The following is a 23,193-nucleotide window of genomic DNA, read 5'->3' as shown; positions in this document are numbered from 1 at the left end:
GTTCTCTGACACGGGCACCCAGGTTGCCTCCTAAGAGGTTCAATATATATGTTTGTAAAAGTCCACAAGTATCCTAGAAATGCACTGCTTGAAACCACTCCTCAGTGAAACAGTTAATCAATAAAGGAACATGATTTTGTCTATGTTCTATGGTTATTATTAGCTAATATTTATTACATATTATCATTAGCTAATACTTATTAAACACTTACTAAATGACAGGTTCTGCACTAAGCTCTTCACAAGCAATACCTTATATAATAATTAAAACTATTAGCTGAGTATCAAAGAGACTAAGAAATTTACCCAAAGTCATACAGACAATAAATTGAAAAGCTGGGATTCAAACTCACATCTGAATTAAGAGTCCACATTCTTATCACCACCCACCACTCTGTCCCAAAACTAAAGAATCAGAAAGTTAATCTCATTTCATAGAAAAGAAAAATCACATCAACCTAAATAAAGATGAAGAATAAAAAATATGCACAATGGTGAGTGTCTGTGTTTTTCTTCATTTTTTTCCTTTAATTTGGTCAAACTGGCTTTTCTTTCTTATTGTTCAAAGAAGCTGGAGGTTAGGGGAAGTGTTGAAAAATATATGTTATAAAATACTACTTTCAATTTTGATAATAAAAGGGTAAAACTGAACCATTTATAACTCTAGAAAATTACATGAAATAAATATAAAATATCCATAGCAAATAAGACAAAAAAAAGTAAAGAAGAATATTGAATCTACAAAAACAGAACTTGCAAATAAAAAGGGAATACACAGGGATGGGAAGAAAGAAAACTATTTCAGTACTGGAGAGCTTAATCATTATCCACATTCCAAGAAAAGCTTAAAAGAAAGTGGCATAAGAGGGAACACAGACAACATACAAATAAATTAGTATACTACTTCTAACATATTGTTTATACATCATATAAAGATATGGCACAGTGGTTAAGAGCTCAGCTGCTAACCAAAAGGTTGGCAGTCTGAATCCATCAGTCGCTCCTTAGAAACCCTAGGGGGCAGTTCTACCCTGTCCTGACTATGAGTTGGAACTGACTCAACAGCAATGGGCTTGGTTTGGTTTTTTTTAATAAAGTATAAAGAAATATGGATTAGAAAACATGAAATCTAACGTTACGTAATTGGTAGCAACCTCATTGTGCTGGGACCTGGTTTAGAAGTAGGCAGTATTTTACTTAAATATCATTTGGAAAGAACATGAAGTAACTTTCTCATAATTTTAAATATACCACCGACTGCTCTGACAGAGATCACCATAGAGGGTTCCAGACAGAGCTGGAGAAAAATGTAGAACAAAATTCTAAGTCACACAAAAAAGACCAGATTTACTGGCCTGACAGAGGCAGAAGAAACCCCGAGAGTTTTAGCTCAGTAAGGAAGTCACTCCTGAGGTTCACCCTTCAGCCAAAGATTAGACAGGCCCATAAAGGAAAACGAGACTAAACAGGGCACACCAGGCCAGGGGCAAGGATGAGAAGGTAGGAGGGGACAGGAAAGCTGGTAATGGGAAACCTAAGGTTGAGAAGGGGAGAGTGTTGACTTGTGAGGGTGGCAACCAAAGTCGCAAAACAATATATGTATTAATTGTTTAATGAGAAACTAGTTTGCTTTGTAAACCTTCATCTAAAGTACAATTTAAAAAAATTAAAAAATAAACATACCTTCAGCATCTCCAGTTCTAAATCTTCGTCACTTTCAATTATATAAGATCTATCCTCTTCATTATCTTTGGAAGATAAATGCTTTAACAAAAAAATGATTCAAACATTAATTTTCAGTATAACAGACTCCATACACTTTTCTACAAAATAAAGTTCCTAGATATATTTAGACAACTTTCCCCTCTCTAACAAAGAAATGTATAATGTATATTTATATGTTTACGTGATAGATAAATGATGTAGACAGGTAGACAGGTACACAGGTAGACCAGCAGGCAGAGGCAGACAAACTAGATAAACAGACTTGAAATAAAATTCCACACTCCAAATGAGAAACAAAGTGACAAATCCAACTACGGTTAAACAATGTCAAACCAGTTTTCCCAAACTTTTTGAGTACATGCCGAAAAATTTCAACGTCAAAACAAGGAACAGTAGGTTTTTTTTTTTATCTACTGATAAAAAAAGATTTCAAAAAGCTACTATGATTGTAATGCCTTTAAATAAATCAGTATTTTACAAAGAGCATCTACGTATATTTAAAAAGTGTCAAATATGTTATTTATTCAGTTTATTGCCAATGTTTGAATTTGAGGAACATTGACAATAATTTGGCAGTGCCCAGCAATCAAGTGTCCAACAGGATGGGAATCTACCCAGAAGAAACTCACAAAAGAAATATAAAAGAAAAACCCTAACAAAAATGCCTACTATTAAAATGGAAGTAGGGAAAGGAAGTATAGTCTCAATTAACCTTCAAAAATTAAGTTAAAAAATATATATATTTTAAAATAAGTTTATACTAACCAAAAAAACCAAACCCATTGCTGTCGAGTCGATTCCGACTCATAGAGACCCTACAGGACAGAGCAGAACTGCCCCCATAGGGTTTTGAAGGAGCTCCTGGTGGATTCGAACTGCCAACCTTTTGGTTAGCAGCCATAGCTCTTAACCACTACACCATCAGGGTTTCCAAGTTTATACTAGGACAGAAAAATTACTTTTAATTTTTAAATGGGGTCTTTAATGAACAAAGGAAGTAATGATAATAATTATCACACAATAAAAAATGACAGGAAAATAGTTTGGCAATTCCTCAAAAAGTTAAACATAGAATCATATGATCTAGAAATTCCACTCCTAGGTATACACTCAAGAGAAATAGAAACATATATCCCCACTAAAAATTGTACACAAATGTTGATAGGAGCATTATTCATAATAGCTAAAACATGAAAACAACCCAAATGTGCCTCAACAGATGAATGGATACACAAAATGTGGTATATACATACATGGAGTATTATTCAGCCATAAAAAGAAATAAAGTACAGCCATAAAAAGAAATAAAGCTACAGCTTGGATGAACCTGGAAAATATACTACGTGAAAGAAGCAAAATTCAAAAGGTTTCATAGTGTATGATTCCTTTTATATGAAAAATCCAGAATAGCAAATTCATAGAGACAGAGAGCAGATTAGTGGTTGCCAGAGGACGGTAGGAGATGGGTATGGGGAGTGTTTACTTAAAGGGTACCTTAAAGGGTACAGGGTGTTCTTCTGAGGTGACGACAAAGTTTTGAAACTAGAGAGAGATGGCAGTGGCAGTACACTGTGAATATACTAAATGCCACTGAATTAAACATTTTAAAATGGTTAATGGCAAATTAGGTGAATTTCACCTCAACTAATAATTATTTTAAAATGGCAAACACTGGGGTGACAGATATCACAGTCAGATCGTGAAATCCTGATCATTAATTTTATAACATTATAGAAACCAGGGCTTTGAATCAGTTCTTCCCGGTTCAGTCATGAATGAGGCACCGTCATGGAACAGATCTGAAATTTTAAAATTTGGGTGAACCAGAATGAAACCAGAACAGGAAAAATTACGAGTCGAAGCCCTGTGTCATGGACTGAATTGTGTCCCCCCAAAATACCTGTCAACTTGGCTGGGTCATGATTACCAATATTGTATGACTGTGTAATCTGATGTGATTTCCTACATGTTGTAAACTCTATCACTATGATGAGGTTATATGCGATCTCCTCACGTGTTGTAAATTCTATCACTGTGATGAAGTTATACTGATGAGGTTTACAAGATTAGACAGTGTCTTAATCCAATCTCTTTTGAGATATAAAGAGAGAATCAAGCAGGGACACACGGGAACCTTATACCACCAAGAAAGCAGTGCCAAAAGCCGAGTGTATCCTTTGGATTTGAGATTCCTGGACAGAAAAGCCCCCAGACCAAGGAAAGACTGATGACGTGGACCTTCCTCCAGAGCCGACACAGAGAAAGCCTTTTCCTGGAGCTGATGCCCTGAATTTGGACTTGTAGCCTAGTGGACTGTGAAGAAAATAAATTTGTCTTTGTTAAAACCATCCATCTGTGGTATTTCTGTTGGAGCAGCACTAGATGACTAAGACACCCTGCTAGAAACTTAATCTCTCTATTAGAAAACAAGGGCAGCGTACATGTTGCATAGCAACCAAATCTCTGGCAAGTAGGATTTCAAGCAGAGTCAGAAACAGTGTTGCCCTGCTCAAACACAGCGGCGCCCTGCTCAAAGATGGCAGCACCCCACTCAAAGATAGTAGCTGAACATGCCACTCTGAATGTGTGTCACTCTCCACAGTCCTGCCAATAATCCAATCTCATGCATTAGGCTCCTGAAAGGGCTCAGTATGCCTCTTCCGAGTTTCTCATTCCAGGGCTTTGACCCAGTAATATTTCCCATTCTGGGTACCATACCGAATCACCCAAATTGTAAAAATTCAGGTCTGTTTCGGTTTTGCTTTGTAGGTTATGACAGAACCACTTCAAAGAGGTTTGAAGCCTTGATAGAAACATCATTTTGAAACATGTACTTAAAAGTAAACTTCTAGGAAATTAAAGGGTAATGCAGATATTAGCAAAAGATAGTATTTCCCAAAGGATGAACCTATTTTACATACGATTGGCATGAGAATAGTTCTTTTTTAATTTTTAAATAGAATTCATTTACATAATAATAGAAGTGATTACTAATACAGTTACCAAAAACAAAGAGAATTTCTCAAAATACTGAGACTTTTGTTGTCATTAGAAAACTGAAGGGAAAATAACCCTATTAAAAGACTGAAATCTAGTTTATAAAAAATTTACTTTTTGCAAAAATGTATAAAATTCTAGAGAATAAGGACATCTTGATTTTTAAAAACTAATGGAAAACAAGTGAGGTAAAACTGTACTGCTTTATGATCTCTCTTTTTGATAAAAGAAACTGATTCCTCTATTATGAGGCTACTATTTCAAAATATAAAGTTAACTTAAAAGGTGCAAAACAGTCTCAAAAAATCAAATTAATTTAAGTAGAACATAATCAGAAACCTAGCCATTCAGTTGAGGTAAAATATAAATTCTTTACTAATAATCTGTTAAGAAAAAAAAAATGCATAGGTTATAGACTCTCCAGATGACAGTAAAGATTAGTATCCAGAAAAATATCAGAAGTTAATTAGAAGCCCTCTCAAGACAGCAAGTAAAGAAATTCTGTATAAGGAAATAAAAACTACCCCCAAAAATCAAGTTTGGAAGAGTAAACACTAGTAGATGCAGCAAACACACAAAAAGCAGAGATATATATTATGCCAAAAACATGAGAAATGCTAAAAAACAAAAAAGAAAATCATAACAAATGTCTACTGACATGATAAAATCTTTCCACTCTACCATGCAGCTCATGTCATAAGTCAGGAGTGGCAAACTAAGGCCTGCAGGCCAAATATGGCCCACCACCTGGTTTTGTAAATAAAGTTTTATAGGAAAACAGACACACTCATCCATTTACATTTGTTTACGGCCATTTCTACACTACAATGGCAGAGCTGAGTAGTTGCAGAAGAGACTATATGGCCCACAAGGCTTAAAATATTTACTATTGGTCCCTTTACAAAAAAAACTGCCAATCCCTAGTCTAGTGAATAAAAAATTGTTTTCTCTTTATTTAGTACCTCAGAAGATGTGTAAGTAACATCACAAAGATTTTCTTCCTGAGCCTGCTGTTCCAAGAACTGGAGTTCACTTTCTGTAATATCTAATGACATCAAACAAATTCTTTCCGAATCTTCTTTCGATTTATTGTTTTCTATTCCATCTTCAAACACATCTTGTTGTTTCACTTCATTTTCAAGTATATTTTCTCCATCATGTTTAATTAAATTATCAAGTGGTATGTCCCATGTCTGATCTTTAACTTTAGCAAAAATTTTGTGTTCTCTAGTTTCCTTCTGTTCTTTTACACCAGCAGTTGGATCTTCCAGTGACAAGTTAAAATCACTGCTGGGCCTCAGTTCTGTCTCAGTGTTGGTAGAACCAAATATCATCTTCCTCAGTGAATACAGATTTTCTGAAATATCCTTTAATAGTATAGAAATCCTATAAAATAAAATAAAAAAAGTTAATTCAACTCTAATTGCATTAGCTATAAGCACAAGTTTTGGAGTTCATGAGTGGTACAAATACTTAACACACTTGGCTGCTAACCAAAAGGTTGTCTGTTTGAGTCCACCCAGAGGCACCTCAGAGGGAAATCCTAGTGATCTATTTCTGAAAAATCAGCCATTGAAAACCTTCTGGAGCATAGTTCCACTCTAACACGTATAGGGTCAACATGAGTTGTAAATAATTCAACAGCAACTGCTAAGAGTAGAAGTCTCTTCAGTGACCGTCACTTAACCCCCTGGATGTAAGCTGTTCTTCATACCCTAGCACTCCGAAACTTGTTATGATAGTTATGCCTTCTACAGTAATTCATCTAATTAAATGTAAAGTAAACCAATGGTACACAACCTCAAAAATCGAAACTATTTCATTGAATACTAAGTGGAAAGGCTTAGCAAATTTCTTTTTTGATTTTTAATTAGTTTGATTAACTAGGGTCATAATAACTATAAAAGTTTGAAGGAAAATCATAAAAATCTCTAGGACTCTGCACTCAAATTGCCTAAAGTCTCTTTAAGTTTTCACTCTACTTAAAAAAGACTGAAACTGGAAGTTACAGATGATGCATTATGAGTGTAGTTTAAACAAGGAACACTCTGCAGAACTCCAAACCGCAGGACTATTTAATGAAAAAGCCTTGACATATATCAAAGATTGTAACCAAATGTGCATTAATATGTTAAAAGAATATTTTTGTGATTCCGTAAGGAATCTAGCTTTTTCAAATCACTGATCAATTACTGGTACAACTGCAACAGGTAGCAGTGCTTATGCTGTGATTCTAAAATGATATTGTTTCACATCTCTAAAAATTTCAAAACTGGACACATATTCTTTGGAACAGAAAAAATTTCACATCAGTAGACAACTATAACAAGTGAGAAAATATGGAGAAGATGCGTATGAATAAATATGAACTGAATTTCTTAACTCCTTAATTGTAGTTACTAATATGTAACATTTTTAGTAAGTGACTTTAAAATAGCTATAATATATTGCCAAACCTAGCTATTGAAATGGAAAAAGCACTGTTAGAATTTAAAACTATACACACTATCTTGTCTCTTGGTTGTGAGGCTTCCTAAAGCAACATTTAAGTACTTCATAAAAGCATAATTTAGAGGGAGTAGAGGGAGTATAATGAGCAAATATGCCTCTTTGCTCCATTAACTAATTAGCACTTTGGTTTAGCTCTTATAATTTTTCTGTATTTAAAATCAATACTTAATAAAATCTGGCATGCCTTTTAAAGTTTTATACTGATGACTCAAATAAAGATTTGATCTTTCATGGGAATAACTATCCAAAGTGCTGAGTTATCGTGAAGAGTGTGCCTCTTAGCTCAAGTAGATACAAGAGACCAAAGGGGCAGCTTCTGTCCAGAGGTGAGATGGGAAGGCAGAGAGGGTTAGGAGCTAGTTGACTGGACATGGGGAATCAGGGACAGAAAGGAGGAGTGTGCTGTCACAGAATGGCGTGAGCAATTAGGGTCACATAACAATGTATGTATAAAATTTTGTATGGTAGACTAACGTGAAATGTAAACTTCATTTAGACTACAACAATAAAAAAAAAAGTGCTGAGTTATTTCGTGACTTATCTACTCACTGGAATTAGTACCATTACCAGCACCCCAAAGTTGGGGTCAAGCTTAAGCTGACAAAGTCTACATCAACACAAACAAAATCAAAAGCAAAATTAAATTTGGAAAATAAAACTCATTATACTGTAAATTCTTCAAATCTTATGAAGAATATTTAGCATTAAACATGACAATTCAAATATAGGGACTGTTTATAAAAAAATACTTTAGTAGGAACAGATATGTGACATCGTTTGTTAAATGCAGAGGAAATGCTGTAACCATATAAACATGGCAATAACGGCACAGATCAACTGACAAAGACTGTAAGGTCTCATTTATCCTGCACTAGCATCAGAGAATGATATATTTCATGTAAGAAAACTAATATTTACTCTAACAAATACCAAAGGCTGTCCTGACTTCTTCAATAAGGCAGTGTACTTCTCCTTCTTCGTAAGGACTGATATTATGCCAGTTAGCAGACTGCAGACAGACAGCCTCAGCACCAGAAGAACGTCAAGTGCATAAGAGAAGTACGATAGATATGGATTGAAATTAAATCCATTACTAAGCAACACTGAGTCCCTGGGTGGCGCAAACAGTCAAGTGGTCGACTACTAGCTGAAAGGTTGGCGGTTTGAATTCACCCAGAGGCACCTCAAAAGAGAGGCCTGGCGATCTGCTTCCAAAAGGTCACAGCCTTGAAAACCATACGGAGCAGTTCTACTCTGACACACATGGGGTCTCCACGAGTCGGAATCGACTCAATGCAAGCTAACAACAACTAAGCATAAGATAATACCAATACCTTCAGGGCCCCCGAAGCATAAAACTGTTCTCTTCTGTAACAAACCTAAAATTGCTATACTTTAGAGATCTTGTTTCTACTTTTTAGTTTTGTCCACTCTTTCACAGATTGCCAATTTTCGCTTCCTGCTGTTGTTATGTGCACACCATTTTTCATTCATATCTACTTTTCAATTTTAGTCCACTTTGAACACTAGAAACTAGATATCTAAACTTGTTAAACCATATCTATAAAAAAAAAAGCAAATGTGCTTTGAATATGGACTCATGGATGCCTCTGGGAATTACAGTAAGTGAGCTTGAATACACTGATTATGGCATGTATTTTGACTGCTCAGAAGCCTTTTTTGTTCCCTCCTGGCTCTCAGGTGTAACTAGATAAGCTAGGCGCTATTGTAAATTCATTACAAAGAACATGAAATAGATTGAATTAGTTCTTGCTTCGATACTGAAACTTTACAAGATCCATTTTTACTGAATTAAATCTAGTATTTCCCATTCTCAAGTTTTAAGAAAACTTATTTATCTTTGATATTACAAAGCAAAGCATTAAGTATATGCAATCTACATCCAATAGGTATTTTAATTGCTAGACAAAAATCTAAAATACATGTAAAAATCACCCAAAAGGTGATTTTTCTTCTTTCATGGTGGGAAAAAACTGTTAAGAAATGGTCTTTTTGGTACCCTCCCTCCCATTTTAAATTTACATCTTTCAGAAATTCTCAGTTACGTAAAAACTACCAAAACACATTGCTAGGGGAAAAAAAGGCTGAAAAAAAGTTGAATTCCTACATCTTATTTTTAAATCTATCAATCAAAATCTATCACAAATTCAATCTAAAAAGAATACGTTAACATTACATTTGGTCAGAGGCAGAATTCTTTCAATTCCAACCAACTGCTTCACATTTCTACTGACTATTTTTTGTCTCAAAATTTTATTACCACATGGTAAGCATTCATTGTTCAAGAGTATTCCCACCTTTAGAGATTTAGCAGGGAAGCTATTCAGCAATTAAGGCCAGGGCAAAGCCTAGACCCAAAAAGAGTTAGCTATGCAGCTCCTATAATCCAAAGTTTATTAATCTGTATAGAACATTTTACTCAAATATCTCAAACAATATAATGCTTTAGCTATAAAATGATCTTTAAAATCTGAATGCCTTTTGTTCGAATAGTCTACTAATCAGGTAGAATTCTTACTCAGATAAGAACCAGAAAAATCAAGCTAAGAATAAAATCTGCTTTTATTTATAGACTTCCTTTGAGTAAACTGTAAATGTAATTAAATAAAAGACGTCTATAAACAGAAAGAAAATGACAGGTTTGAATGTTAAACACCTTCCTTGGTATGTATTTAAGAATTTTATTTTCTTTTGACAAGAAAATACAATATAAATGTAGTTAATATTATTTCTGTTTAATAAAACATCCTAAAAAGCAAAGGAAAAAACTTTGAACCTTTTGATGTACTATTTCACAACTGAAAGATATTTCTCATGAATAAAGCAGCCTGCGTGTGTGTGTGTGTGTGTGTGTGTGTGTGTGTGTGTATTCAAGCAAATTTGCATGAGTTTACCTTAATGAATATCAATACTTCACATATAGAAAAATGCAATAAAAACAAACAGAATTAACAAAAACAGATACTATTTTAACCTCTGTGGATTTTCAAATTTTCTGAAAGTGTCAGGAAGATGCTCAGCCAGATCCAGCATCTCTTCAGAGATTGAAGTCAACTGTTTTTTCACAACACTGGGTAGTATTTTCTCCTCTAGGGGAAAAAATAAATCAGTATTAATTTTAAACCAAAAAGCAGAGATATTTATTTAGCCATTTCATTAAACAGTATTAGGGCTCAAATTTTCATCTTATTTCTTTATGTAAATTCCAACAGAAAGATTTCCGTTTCCTATCTCAAAATCACCTGAATCACTTTATTTCTCTTTCAAAATGTGGCTGTTAAAATTTTAGAATAAATTACAAAGGATCTGCATTCATATATATTACAACTTCATGACTATTGACCTAGGCAGAAGAAGGTAGAAATCAGACACTAAACCCATCTTTGCTATTTCAAAATCAGAAATCAATAACACCAAGTGGGCTAGTACTGAATAAATATAGTTTGGTAAACATATTCTTACCTACAGCATTTCCTCAGTTTTCCTACTTATACCAGTCAGCACCAAAATAAAATGCAAGCCTTCCTGATCAGTGATCATCCTCTAAACTCTCAACTCCATTTGGTCTGGTACACCATTCTCCATCAACACCACAAAGCCTCTCCTCCTTTCCCAGACTTTCAGCCTGCCTGGAAGTTCTCACACTTCATTAGCACTTCTCTTATCCTTCAGAAACCCCAGCGCCTCTGAAGCACAGGACTATACCACCTGCTACTCTTCATCGGTGGCGCAGCAGTTAAGAGCTATGGCTGCTAACCAAAAGGTTGGCAGTTCAAATCCACCAACAGCTCCTTGGAAACCCTACTGGGCAGTTCTACTCTGTCCTATAGGGTCACTATGAGTCCGAATCAACTCAACAGCAATGGGTTCGGTTCGGTTGGGTACTCCTCATTGTTATGTTATCTTGTGATCTCAAAATCACATCCCCTCACTCACTGAAGATTTTAGCACCTGGTTCACTCACTGTCATTCCCTCCATCACTACTTCTGTGATCATTCCTGTGATTTCAATACCTACACAGATGATCCATCAAAAGTATGGTCTTTCAGTTTCCTGGCCACTCCATTTCCAACAATCTTTTCTTCAATTGACCTCAGCCACCCATTCCCATGGTCATACCCTTGACCTTACAATTAACAATAAGGTCACCACCTCCAAACATCGATTGTAAACATTGCACCCTCTGAGCACCAGCATGCTATCTTTCTCTCCAGCATGCGTTCCCTAATACAACAGTTCTTCGACACTTTCCAAACCAAATCCATTGACCACACCACTTTATCCTTACCCATTAACTTTCCCATTCACACTTCCTATCATGTCTTACTTTCTTCTCTTACCCATATTTCTTTCTATATACTATAAACTCCTTTGATCCTCCCTCCCTCCATGGTACTTACCTTTCAAAACCCCTATCCTAATTAAAATCCAGCTCTTTTGTCTACTTGATGCCTATACTCAAGTATCTGAATATAGTTGAAAACAAGAAAGATTCATCTCACTTTAAACTCATGACACAGGTCACAAATGGACCCTCAGTACTGACTGTTAATTCTTCACTCTTCACATATCCCACTTTCCCATGCTCGAGATGACTATTTCACACCTTCTCCTTTTTCTTCAAGCCTCCAACACTTACTTGTCCCTCCTTTTTTTTCAGGGATCAACTTCACTTCTTATTTCACTAACAGTAACAAAAAGAAGAGAACTATCTCAACTTCTCACCCATAACCTACTTATTAGTCTGGACAAATATATTCTGCACTCCCACGTTGCAAAGGATGAACTGTCCCTGTATCTACCTAAGACCAACCCCTTACTTTTGTACACTGGATCCCAACGACTCTCCCCTACCTAAGGACTTACTCCTGCAAATTATCTTTTTTTCTCTCCTGTATTACAACATTTCCTTTTTCTATTGGATCATTCCTATGAGCATACAGACATATTATAATTATCTCATTTCTTACACTGGGCTACCCACTTGTCTACTCCTATTTACAGCAAAGACAATTATAAAGAATATTGTATGAGGAGGTCATGCCATATTTTTAAGTTTATTTAGCAAAAACGCCTGATTTAATTAATATATTTTCAAACACGATTATCTAGAATGTCCAAAAGGAAGCTATAACAAGAACAGTAATAGCAACAACCGTACAGACCAATATAAGTGCTTCGAGTATTCTGTCCCTTCTAACGCTCACAATTATTCTGTGAAAAAGACGTCATGTTATTATCCACATTCCAAACATGAGTAAACAGGTAAATCCCAGGTCACATGACTGAGATGTCCCCTTTGGTCTATGTGACTCCAAAGCAAGTGCTCTTCCCCCCACTACATGGGTGTTTCTATGATCACTGACCTATTGAGGTATCTGGGAAAGGCACTGAAGCTGAATGAAGTGGTCGTCTTTTGGGAAGACCAAATACCAGAGTTTATTCTACACTGGAGAAAATTTAGAAATTTAACCAGTCCACTATAAAGCATCTTATACATTTTAAATATTTATAGCAAGGATGTATAATCTCAGACTAGGAGATAGTTTCATCAATGATGTTATCAAAGTTACAAAGCCCCAACTCTAGAAGCCTACTAAACAGCAATGCCACAAAGTGGAGGTAGCAAGTCCTGCTCTGCCATGAGTAACATGCCTGAAACCCTAACCTTTGGTCAGATGGATACTACCCTCATGTCAACCCTGCTCAAACACTCAAGAAGTTAAAATAATATCAAACGCTTTGCACACGTGTGACTATTCTCCTTTTGGAGATAAACCTCACAAAAGAGGAAATCCGTATATCTTTTACTTAACATCATAACTTACCTTTATTTAAAGCAAGCATTTGCACACCATCACCCAATTTTTCTAACTTTCGATAAATGATGAGACCAGCCTATACAACAAAAAATGAAAGGAGAATGCTAAAGACAGACAAAATTAAACTCTCTTTCCACCTTCAGAAAAAGACAAAAGAATGATTCTGAAGGCATGCAAAAAGCTGAATCCAACCTACCATATTATGCAGAGATTCTATATATCTTCATTTAATCACCACACCAATTATGGGAATTGAGAAAGTAAGTTGCTAAGCCTTAAAGTAAAAGTCTAAATTTTCACTTTTTAACACCCAATATTATAAAGCAAGCATTCAAATCAATAACTTATAAATGGACTCTAACGAGTGGCAGTCTGCTGCCATAAAGATTAAACCAAAAAACCCAAACCTGTTGCTGTCAAGTTGATTCTGATTCACAGTGACCCTACAGGGCAGAGCAGAAACTGCCTCATAGGGTTTCCAAGGCTGTAATCTTTATGGAAGCAGACTGCCACAGCTTTCTTCCACGGAGCAGCCTGTAGGTTCAAACAGCTGACCTTTCAGTTAGCAGTCGAGCTCTTAACGACTGCACCACCAGAGCTCCATGCTTGGAAACCCTATAGGCAGTTCTAGTGCATCCTACAGGGTCATTGTGAGTCAGAATCAACTTGACAGCAAAGGGTAACAAGATACCATCAAGTAAAAGAAATCTGTTTTGACTACAGGTACCCACCTACCCTACTTGATTAAATCAGCTGAGAATGTTAGTTGGTATATGAATAGTGGTTCTCCTGGGTACTGTTAACAGGAGCAATCAACTCATATTGATTTTTTGTTAAGAAAAATGCTACAGGACCCACATTAGTTATTAGTAAGTATTGTGATTTTTAAAACAGAACATAAAGGAAAATGATCACCCTATTTCCCTGACAAAAATCATTTTTATCAAGTAGCAAGCCAAAGGGGTTTCCATTTCTAAAATTATATACAAAATGTGAAACAAGACAGTCATCCACAAATAAATTTATGAATTAGGGGAAAAGAAACCCACTGGGGCATAAAATATATTTCTTAATGAAAAAATACCCAATAGTGCTATATATAAAGATAAACACAAATTTCAGCTTGTACACATATGTTAAATATGAAAATGCATCTGACTAACAGCAGTGGCAAGCTAAATATGGAGGCAATTTTTCTAAATTTTCACCATAGTTTAAATATAAATATGGGAAATAAGGCTAGTTTCAATATAGAAACTGTCATGTAATTATTGTTATTCTTAAGTTGCTTACAAATCAAATACATCATTAATGCCATTTGTGCTTGCTCAGCACGGACAATTATTATTAGTCTTTCATGTTTTCATGGAGTTAACATTTCTTACATACAAAATTGGATATTATTTTGGCTTCATGAAGATGAAAATAACTAGCATTGAATAATCTGTTGACTGGTACTTGCTAATTAATACTGAATATTCACAGGGTCACTAAATGTCTTCTGAAGCATTTTTAATGCCAAACTAATTTAAAATATTTTAGTTGATTTAAAATATTTAGTTTATTTGTGCCACTAACACAACAAAATTCTTCTTAAAGAATTTACAATAATGTTTTAAAAATACATCACAGAGTAAAGATCTTTAAGTACATACATAAGCATCAGTGGCTGCGTACAGCTTCTGGTCCTCAGTGAGAGGAAAATTATTCCAATTGCTACAGCGGATAGACTTGTCTTTCAAAAGCTGCTTACTTAAGAGGTGTTTAACCAGACCATTCAGGCTCCAGGTCTCCATACATTTCAGCTAGAAGAATGAAAAGAAATCGACATGGCAGAAATTACTTTCTCCTATTTTCAGACGTTCCTAAATACCAATAAATGACCATGCCACAAATAAAATTGGAAATGCTATACCAAAATTTAACCCAGACATATTCCTCAATACATTCACTGTTACTAAAAACCTCATTTACAGTCCACATTGTTAAGAATTTAATTCTGGAATTCCTCCAATGTAAGTATTAAAATTCTTGGACTATAAAAGTGTTGTTCATGGAAAAAATTAAATAGTTAATAGGCTTTCTACCTCCCAGCCAAATGAATACTTGGCTAAATATGGGGATTTAATTTAACAGTTACATTAATAAGATAAGTGGAATACGAGTGATGGAATTGACGGTCAAACTTCTGCTAAGATTATATCACAAGAGCTATATTATGATCTCTCTAAAAATAAAATGAAAATAAAAATAAAAAATTAAGAAGTTATTACTGATACAAATGGATTATAAAGATGAATTTGAAATATTTAAAATATGCAAATACATGAAACAAAGTAAAACAGTACCAAGAAATGGGGGGACAGTAGTATTTAAATTGTATGCCAAAACAATAGATTAAAACTAAAGATTTTCATTATGGAACACTCATTTGGAACTTCTTTTGTGTTACAAAACCATAATATAGTTTATTTTTTCAAAATCTAACATTCAGATAGAAGGGACATTCTGTGAAACATAAAATTATATATGAAAAAAATATGTATACCACCTTTTCATTGGCAACATTTGTCAGTTCGACAAAACTCTTCAATTTGATGTCAAAGTCACGTAGAAGTTTCCACTGATCACCTTCAATTCCTACACCTGCCTTTTTAATTGCTTCATTTTCAAGTAACATTTTTAATCCCTGCGGGAAAACTATAACATTTTATTGTTATTCCAAGGTTCGATCACCTACAACGGATTGATTCTCTACTTCTTACACATTAAAAGTTTATATTTAAATTTGTGTTTGTGTTAAATTTACATAAAGAAACACATTCATCTCGAGTATTTCTTTTCTAACCTGAAGCAAAATGTCTTAATGGATAAATGACAAGAAAAAACAACTAGTATGAATGACACATGCACTAATACTAGCAATATATTCCAGGTCATTTAGCCCCTCTAAACTTTAGTTCTCTCCGCTCTAAAACATGAATACCAATCTCACATTCCTGACAGGAATGTTGTAAAAGTTAAATATAACAGGAGATGTGAGTGCACCAAATGGAATACAAATACCTAAATAAATACAGGTGATGAGAGAGGTGTCAGCAATTGAAAAAGCTTTATATTCTAGGGGAAAAGTTGACATAATAAAATTATCATTCCTGTAAAAATAAAACAAAGAAAAGAGATACCAACCTGACATAGAAGAAACATGGAACAAGTAACACTTGCTCTCCGACACACATAACTGAATTAGAGCAACTCTGCCTAGTTTCACATTACTGTACACTGGTGGCCATTCCATGTCAAATCCTATCACATCTCCATCAGATAGACTCATGCTAAAGGAAGAAAAATAGCCTCAATTAATTACATTGAAATTTTAAACTTCTGAACAATAGTTTAGCTTAATTAGTAAAGAATGTTTGCCTTTAACATTGTGCTCTTTTAATATCTATATGGGATCAAACTGACAACAGCACCTCAAAAGATTAGATAGGAAATTTATGGGGCAGTGAGTTTATGTTAATGGGGAACAATCTGGAAAAGGAGGGTGAAAATGGTTGCACAAGTTGAAGAATGTAATCAGGTCAGGAATAGGAGGAGGATATCGAATGTATGGCTAATTGCCTCCATGAACAACTGCCTCCTTTGTCATGAGACCAGAAAAACTATATGGTACCTGGCTACCATTACTGAATATTTTGATCAAAGATCCCATAGACAAATCCTGATCAAAAGGGGGAAAATGCAAAACAAAATTTCAAATTCTCATAGACTCTAGACTTTTTGGAGCCATGGAGAGTGGATGAACCCCTGAAACTATTGCCCTGAGATAATCGTTAAACCTTAAACCAAAAATATCCCCTAAAGTCATCTTAAAAACAAACAATAGTTTAGTTTAACTAGTAAAAAAAGGTCTGCCTCTTTATGCTCTTTCAAGAACTATCTATATGGGATCAAATTGACAACAGAAACTCAAAAGATCAGATAGGAAACTAAGGAGGCACTGAGTTCATGTTAATGGAGGAGGAACAACATGGAAAAGGAGGGTAAGAATGGTTGCACAACTTGAAGAATGGAATCAATGTCACTGAATTATATTTGTAGGAATTGTTGAACTGGTGAATATATGCTGTGTATATCCTCAACAACAAAATAAAATAAATTATATATATAAAGAATGGGCAACAGACTTGAAAAGACATTTCACCAAAGAATATATACAAATGACCAACAAACACATGAAAAGATGCTCAACATCATTAGCCACTGTTGTTGTTAGTTGCTGTCAAGTCAATTCCAACTCATGGAGACTTAATGCGTGCAAAATGCAACTGCTCCGTAGGGTTTTCAAGGCGGTGACCTTCTGGAAGCAGATCACATGCCTATCTTCCCAGGTGCTTCCAGGTGGGTTCAAACCACCAACCTTTCGGCTAGTAACTGAGCACTTAAATATGTGCACCATCTAGGGACTTCTCATAGCCACTACAACCAAAAAACCAAATCCATTGCCATCAAGTCGATTCTTGACTCATAGTGACCCTAAGGACAGAGGAGAACTGCCCCACAGAGTTTCCAAGGCTGTAAACTTTACAGAAGCAGATCACCAGGTCTTTCTTTCACAGAGTGGCTGGTGGGTTCGAACCACTGACCCTTCAGTTAACAGCCAAACACTTAACTACTGTGCCACCAGGGCTTGGTGCATTTAGAGGATGAATAAGTTTTGCTTTATTTCCTAAGTTGGTGAAACAAACTAACTGTTCAGTAGTTCTATATATAACATCATATTGAAAGTAATAAAAAAAAATAGCTAAAGTAATATAATGGCTTATGAGTGAACAAGCAGGTACCTTACAAATTTAATTCAGTGATTTTGTTTTTATTTAAAAAGCAGAATGAGAAGTTCTCATGGACATTCTACATATAGAAATAGTAATTATCTATTGACTACACCTCGACTGTAAAACTCAGTATACTTACAAAAACTAATTACTATAATAGTTACTATCTTTTAAGGGTGCAAATTTAAGTAAGACTAGGTAATTCAAATCTCTTACCGAATATCTTCTGATAGGAAAGAGCAATCACTAGCTTCATAGCTGTACACAATAGACCCAGTGAATTCTAGGAAGGGGAGTTCATCTTCAAAAACGCTCTTCTGAATAGATGACTTAAGTTAAATAAAATTCAGAAAAGGCACAAATAAAGTTCACATTAAAACATACACTGAGGCATTCAAATTACAGTTCGAAATTTTACCAATTAATGCTTTATAAACTAGTGAATTCATAAAGACAATGTAACAGATAAAATTATCCCATTATAAAATTATCTTTTCTAACAAGTTTAGTTTCAAACTTCTAATTTTATTTTTATAAAAGCATTTATTTTACTGAGTTGTTTTCTTATAATGAAAATTATATTAGTATTCTAGATGTAATATTGCCTTACAGTCTCAAAGACTGGTTGGTGGATCTTAAATGTATGAGGACTTAAACTGGCTTAACCATAAAAATTCACACGACTAAAACACTGTCTAAATTATTACTTGAATTAGAAGAAACTAGTGAGATCAATCTTGCAAACTAGATAGAAAGGGAAGGCTTACAGTAAGAATTCTCATTTTAGAAACTCAACTAAAATTTATTCCATAAAGGAATCCTTAAACGGGTGTTTCTTCTAACCCATAAAAAGGAAGAGGAAAACTAGGGAAAAAAAATGGAACTTCTATAAAGGTTGTTAAATATACATGACATTTTTAGGGTCACTACAATAAACTTCACAACACAGAGCAACTAAGCAGGACGTTGGCCACACATATGTCTAAGAATAAATATAAAATCTTACCAGCCAAAAAAGAGAAGTCAACCCTCATTTCTCATAGATCTATAGGGTATGTTTTGTTTTCAAGTATATAAAACCCGTTCCCACTGAGTCGATTCCGACTCATAGCGACCCTATAGGACAGAGTAGAATTGCCCCATAGGGTTTTCAAGGAGCAGCAGTGGATTCAAACTGCCAACCTTTTGGTTAGCAGCCGAGCTCTTAACTACCGTGCCATCAGGCCTCCTTCAAGTGTATTAATACCTCATTTAATTCAGCATGTAAATTGTTTTCACCTACAAAGTACATCTTTTCCAGGCCTAAAAATCTTAAGTGACCCTTCACAAGTCATTTAGTCCAACATTGTATTAAAACTATCCAATGCTGCCTAGAAGAAAGGGACAAATTAAACGACTTGGGGGAATTAGTTACAACATAGAATTGTTAATCCTAGAAAGAACCTTACAGACCATACAGCCCGAATTTCTCAGTGTGCATTCTATGAAACTGAACACCAACAAGAGGATGCTCTGAGAAAAGAGGGTTGCACATTCAGTTCAATTTGGGAAATTATAGTCCCTATGGAAGATTCTCACTTCATATTAGTATGTTAGAGACACTACAGATTTTCTATATTAAAGAAACTTCCTTAACTTTGTTTAACACAGTTAACTTTATCTAACAAACAGGAATCATTTTAGTCCATAATACCTATTAATATCATATGGAACACACTTTGACTTAGTGACTTGATCGAATCCCTCCAATATTACGATGAAAAAACTGAAATTCAAATCACTTACTACAAATTATCATGTAGATCTACCATTTACTAAACTAACAAAGGTCATTACTTACTAAAATATAAATATATAGACTGTGTCAGGACAAAAAAAATTGGTATAATCAATACTCATTCAATGACTAGATTCTGGTTCATTCACACAATAGCAACTCTGACCTTAATAATAACCTAAACTTTACAGGAGAAGCTTGACTTCTTATACAGTCAAATTAAAATTAAATTTCCCAGCTGAAAGAATAATCGATAAACAACATACCTTTCTTTCTTCCACAGCACTCCTCTTATTCTGCACAGACATCCAATCAGGAAGTTTCCGCTGCTGTGAAGTTATTTCCAAATTTTTGTCAGTCATCTTTAAAATGCCCTAGTTGCAAAATTCAAAAAACAGTGACTTTGTTAGTAACTACAACAGGATATTTGAAGGAAAAATCACAGAGATACCATGTCTACATGGTGGAAGAACTAAACATATATATTTACTGTAAGTTCTTGGGCTTGCTTACTTTGGACACATTATCAGGAAAGATAATTGCTAGAAAAGATCACGTTTGCTATAAAAGTCAGCAAAAACAAGGGAAACCCTCAATGAGATGGAATGACACAATAGCCACAAGAATGGTCTCAAACATACCAACGATCAAGAAGATGGCACAGGATTGGGCAACATTTCCTTCTGTTATACTAAGGTATCCGTGAGTCTGAGTCAACTCAATAGCAACTAACAACAAATGGCAATTACACCGATAACAGGTTGTAAGAGCTGGAATTGCAAAAGAAAAATAAATGTTTAATATACTAGTTCCAATAACTATATAACCACCACTCGTCTGTCAGTTTGTTATACTGTGGCTTCTGCATTGCTGTAATCCTGGAAACTATGCCACCAGTATTTCATATACTAGCAGGGTCATCCACGGTGAACAGGTTTCAGCGGAGCTTCCAGACTAAAAGAGACTAGGAAGAGGACCTGGCGATCTACTTCTTAAAAAACTGGCCAGGGAAAACCTTATGAATAGCAGCGGAACACTGTCTGATATAGTGCCGGAAGAGGAGCCCCTTAAGTTGGAAGACACTCAAAATACAACTGGGGAAGAGAAGCCTCCTTAACATAGAGTTGACCTTAATGATGCAGATGGAGTCAAGCTTTTGGGACCTTCATTTGCTGATGCGGCATGACTCAAAATGAGAAGAAACAGCTGCAAACATCCATTAATAATCAGAACCTGGAATGTATGAGGTATGACTTAGGAATATTAGAAGTCATCAAAAGTGAAATGAAACACTTGAAGATTGATATCCTAGGCATTAGTGAGCTGAAATGGACTGATATTGGCCATTTTGAATCAGATAATCATATGGTCTACACCGGAGGTGGGGGGAAGAACCCTGGTGGAGTAGTGGTTAAGCGCAATGGCTGCTAACCAAAAGGTCAGCAGTTCCAATCCACCAGACCCTCCTTGGAAACTCTATGGGGTAGTTCTACTCTGTCCTATAGGGTTGCTATGAGTTGGAATCGACTGGATGGCAACGGGTTTACTACACCGCGAATGGCAAATTGAAAAGGAATGGCGTCGCATCCATTGTCAAAAAGAACATTTCAAGATCTACCCTGAAGTACAACACTGTTTGTGATAAGATAATATCCATACGCCTACAAGGAAGACCAGTTAATCTGACTGTTATTCAAATTTACACACCAACCACTAATGCCAAAGATGAAGAAATTGAATGTTTTTACCAACTTCTGCAGTCTCAAATTGTTCAAACATGCAATCAAGAAGAATAATCAGTAGCTGGAAAACATGGCTTTGGTGACAGAAACAACGCTGGAGATCAAATGATAAAATTTTACAAAACCAACAACCTACTCATACCTTTTTTCAACAACATAAACAGTGACTATACACATGGACCTCGCCAGATGGAATACACAGGATTCAAATTGACTATATCAATGGAAAGAGACAATGGAGAGCTCAATATCATCACTCAGTACAAGGCCAGGGGCCAACTGCAGAACTCACCATCAACTGCTCATATGCAAGTTCAAGTTAAATGAAGAAAATTTAAAGTCCAGCAGAGCCAATGGACGATCTTAAGTATAACTCACCTGAATTTACAGACCATCTCAAGAACAGATTTGACACATTGAACACTAATGACCAAAGAACAGACGAGTTATGAAATGTCATCAAGGACATCACACGTGAAGAAAGCAAAAGGTTATTAAAAAGACGGAGAAGAAAGAAAATACCAAAATGGATGTCAGAAGAGACTATGACACTTGATCTTGAAGGTCAAGCAGCTAAAGTGAATGGAAAAAATGATGAAGTAAAAGAGCTGAACAGAATATTTCAAAGCGTGACTCGAGAAGACAAAGTAAAGTGTTATAATGAAATGTGCAAAGACCTGGAGTTAGAAAACCAAAAAGGAAGAACACACTCGGCATTTCTCAAGCTGAAAGAATTGAAGAAAAAATTCAATCCTTCAGTGCAATACTGAAGGATTCTATGGGCAAAATATTGAACGAGTCAGGAAGCATCAAAATAAGATGGATAGAATACAGAGTCACTGTAGCAAAAAGAATTGGTCTACGCTCAACCATTTCAGGAGATACCACATGATCAAGAACCGATGGTATTAAAGACAGAAGTCCAAGCTGCACTGAAGGCATTGGCAAAAAACAAGGCTCAGGAACTGATGGAATACCAACTGAGATGTTTCAACAACAGAATGCAGCACTGAAAGTGCTCACTCGTCTACACCAAGAAATCTGAAGGACAGCTACCTGGCCAACTGACCGGAAAAGATCCATATCTGTGACCATTCCAAAGAAAGGTGATCCAACAGAATGTGGAAATTATCTAACAATATCATTAATATCACCGGTAAGTAAAATTTTGCTGAAGGCCATTCAAAACCAGTTGCAGCAGTATATCCGACAGGGAATTGCCAGAAGTCCAAGCCGGATTCAGAAGAGGATGTGGAAGGAGAGACATCACTGCTGATATCAGATAAATCTTGGCTGAAAGTAGAGAATAGCAGAAAGATGTCTACCTGTGTTTTATTGACTATGCAAAGGCATTTGACTATGTGGATCATAACAAATTATGGAAAACGCTGCAAAGAATGGGAATTCCAGACCACTTGATTGTGCTCATGCAGAACATGTACACAGACCAAGAGGCAGTTGTTCAAACAGAACAAGGGGACACTGCATGATTTCAATCAGGAAAGGTGTGTGTCAGGGTTGTATCCTTTCTCCATACTTATTCAATCTGTATGCTGAGCAAATAATCTGAGAAGCTGGACTATACGGAGAAGAACACGGCATCAGGACTGGAGGAAGACTCATTAACAATCTGCAATATGCAGATGACACAACCTTGTTTGCTGAAAGTGAACAGGACTTGAAGCACTTACTGATGAAGATCAAAGACCACAGCCTTCAGTATGGATTACACCTCAACATAAAGAAAACAAAAATCCTC

The 23,193-nt window shown here is 35.5% G+C and overlaps 1 protein-coding gene across 5 annotated transcripts in view; it reads right to left on the bottom strand.

Annotated features, from left to right (window-relative positions):
- WRN (WRN RecQ like helicase) overlaps window positions 1–23,193 on the bottom strand; it is a 127,229-nt gene that overhangs the window by 82,561 nt on the left and 21,475 nt on the right. For 4 of the 5 annotated variants that reach the window (XM_023737835.1, XM_023737834.1, XM_023737836.1 and 1 more), the window contains 9 exons: window positions 19,959–20,066; window positions 18,132–18,244; window positions 16,267–16,412; window positions 15,629–15,777; window positions 14,733–14,882; window positions 13,084–13,153; window positions 10,229–10,343; window positions 5,685–6,108; window positions 1,684–1,764 (listed from right to left, as the gene is read on the bottom strand). In XM_023737835.1, coding sequence (XP_023593603.1) covers window positions 1,684–1,764; window positions 5,685–6,108; window positions 10,229–10,343; window positions 13,084–13,153; window positions 14,733–14,882; window positions 15,629–15,777; window positions 16,267–16,412; window positions 18,132–18,244; window positions 19,959–20,054 — 1,344 coding nt within the window. In that variant the 5' untranslated portion in view covers window positions 20,055–20,066. Of the gene's footprint in view, window positions 1–1,683; window positions 1,765–5,684; window positions 6,109–10,228; window positions 10,344–13,083; window positions 13,154–14,732; window positions 14,883–15,628; window positions 15,778–16,266; window positions 16,413–18,131; window positions 18,245–19,958; window positions 20,067–23,193 lie in introns of those variants that run through there. The other variant, XM_023737838.1, reaches the window with a different exon arrangement.

The sequence above is a fragment of the Trichechus manatus genome, unplaced genomic scaffold, assembly GCF_000243295.1.
Source record: "Trichechus manatus latirostris isolate Lorelei unplaced genomic scaffold, TriManLat1.0 scaffold00109, whole genome shotgun sequence".
NCBI classification, from domain to species: Eukaryota; Metazoa; Chordata; class Mammalia; order Sirenia; family Trichechidae; genus Trichechus; species Trichechus manatus.
The sequence above is the reverse complement of the archived record's forward strand: the minus strand, read 5'-3'. Positions and strand labels throughout refer to the sequence as shown.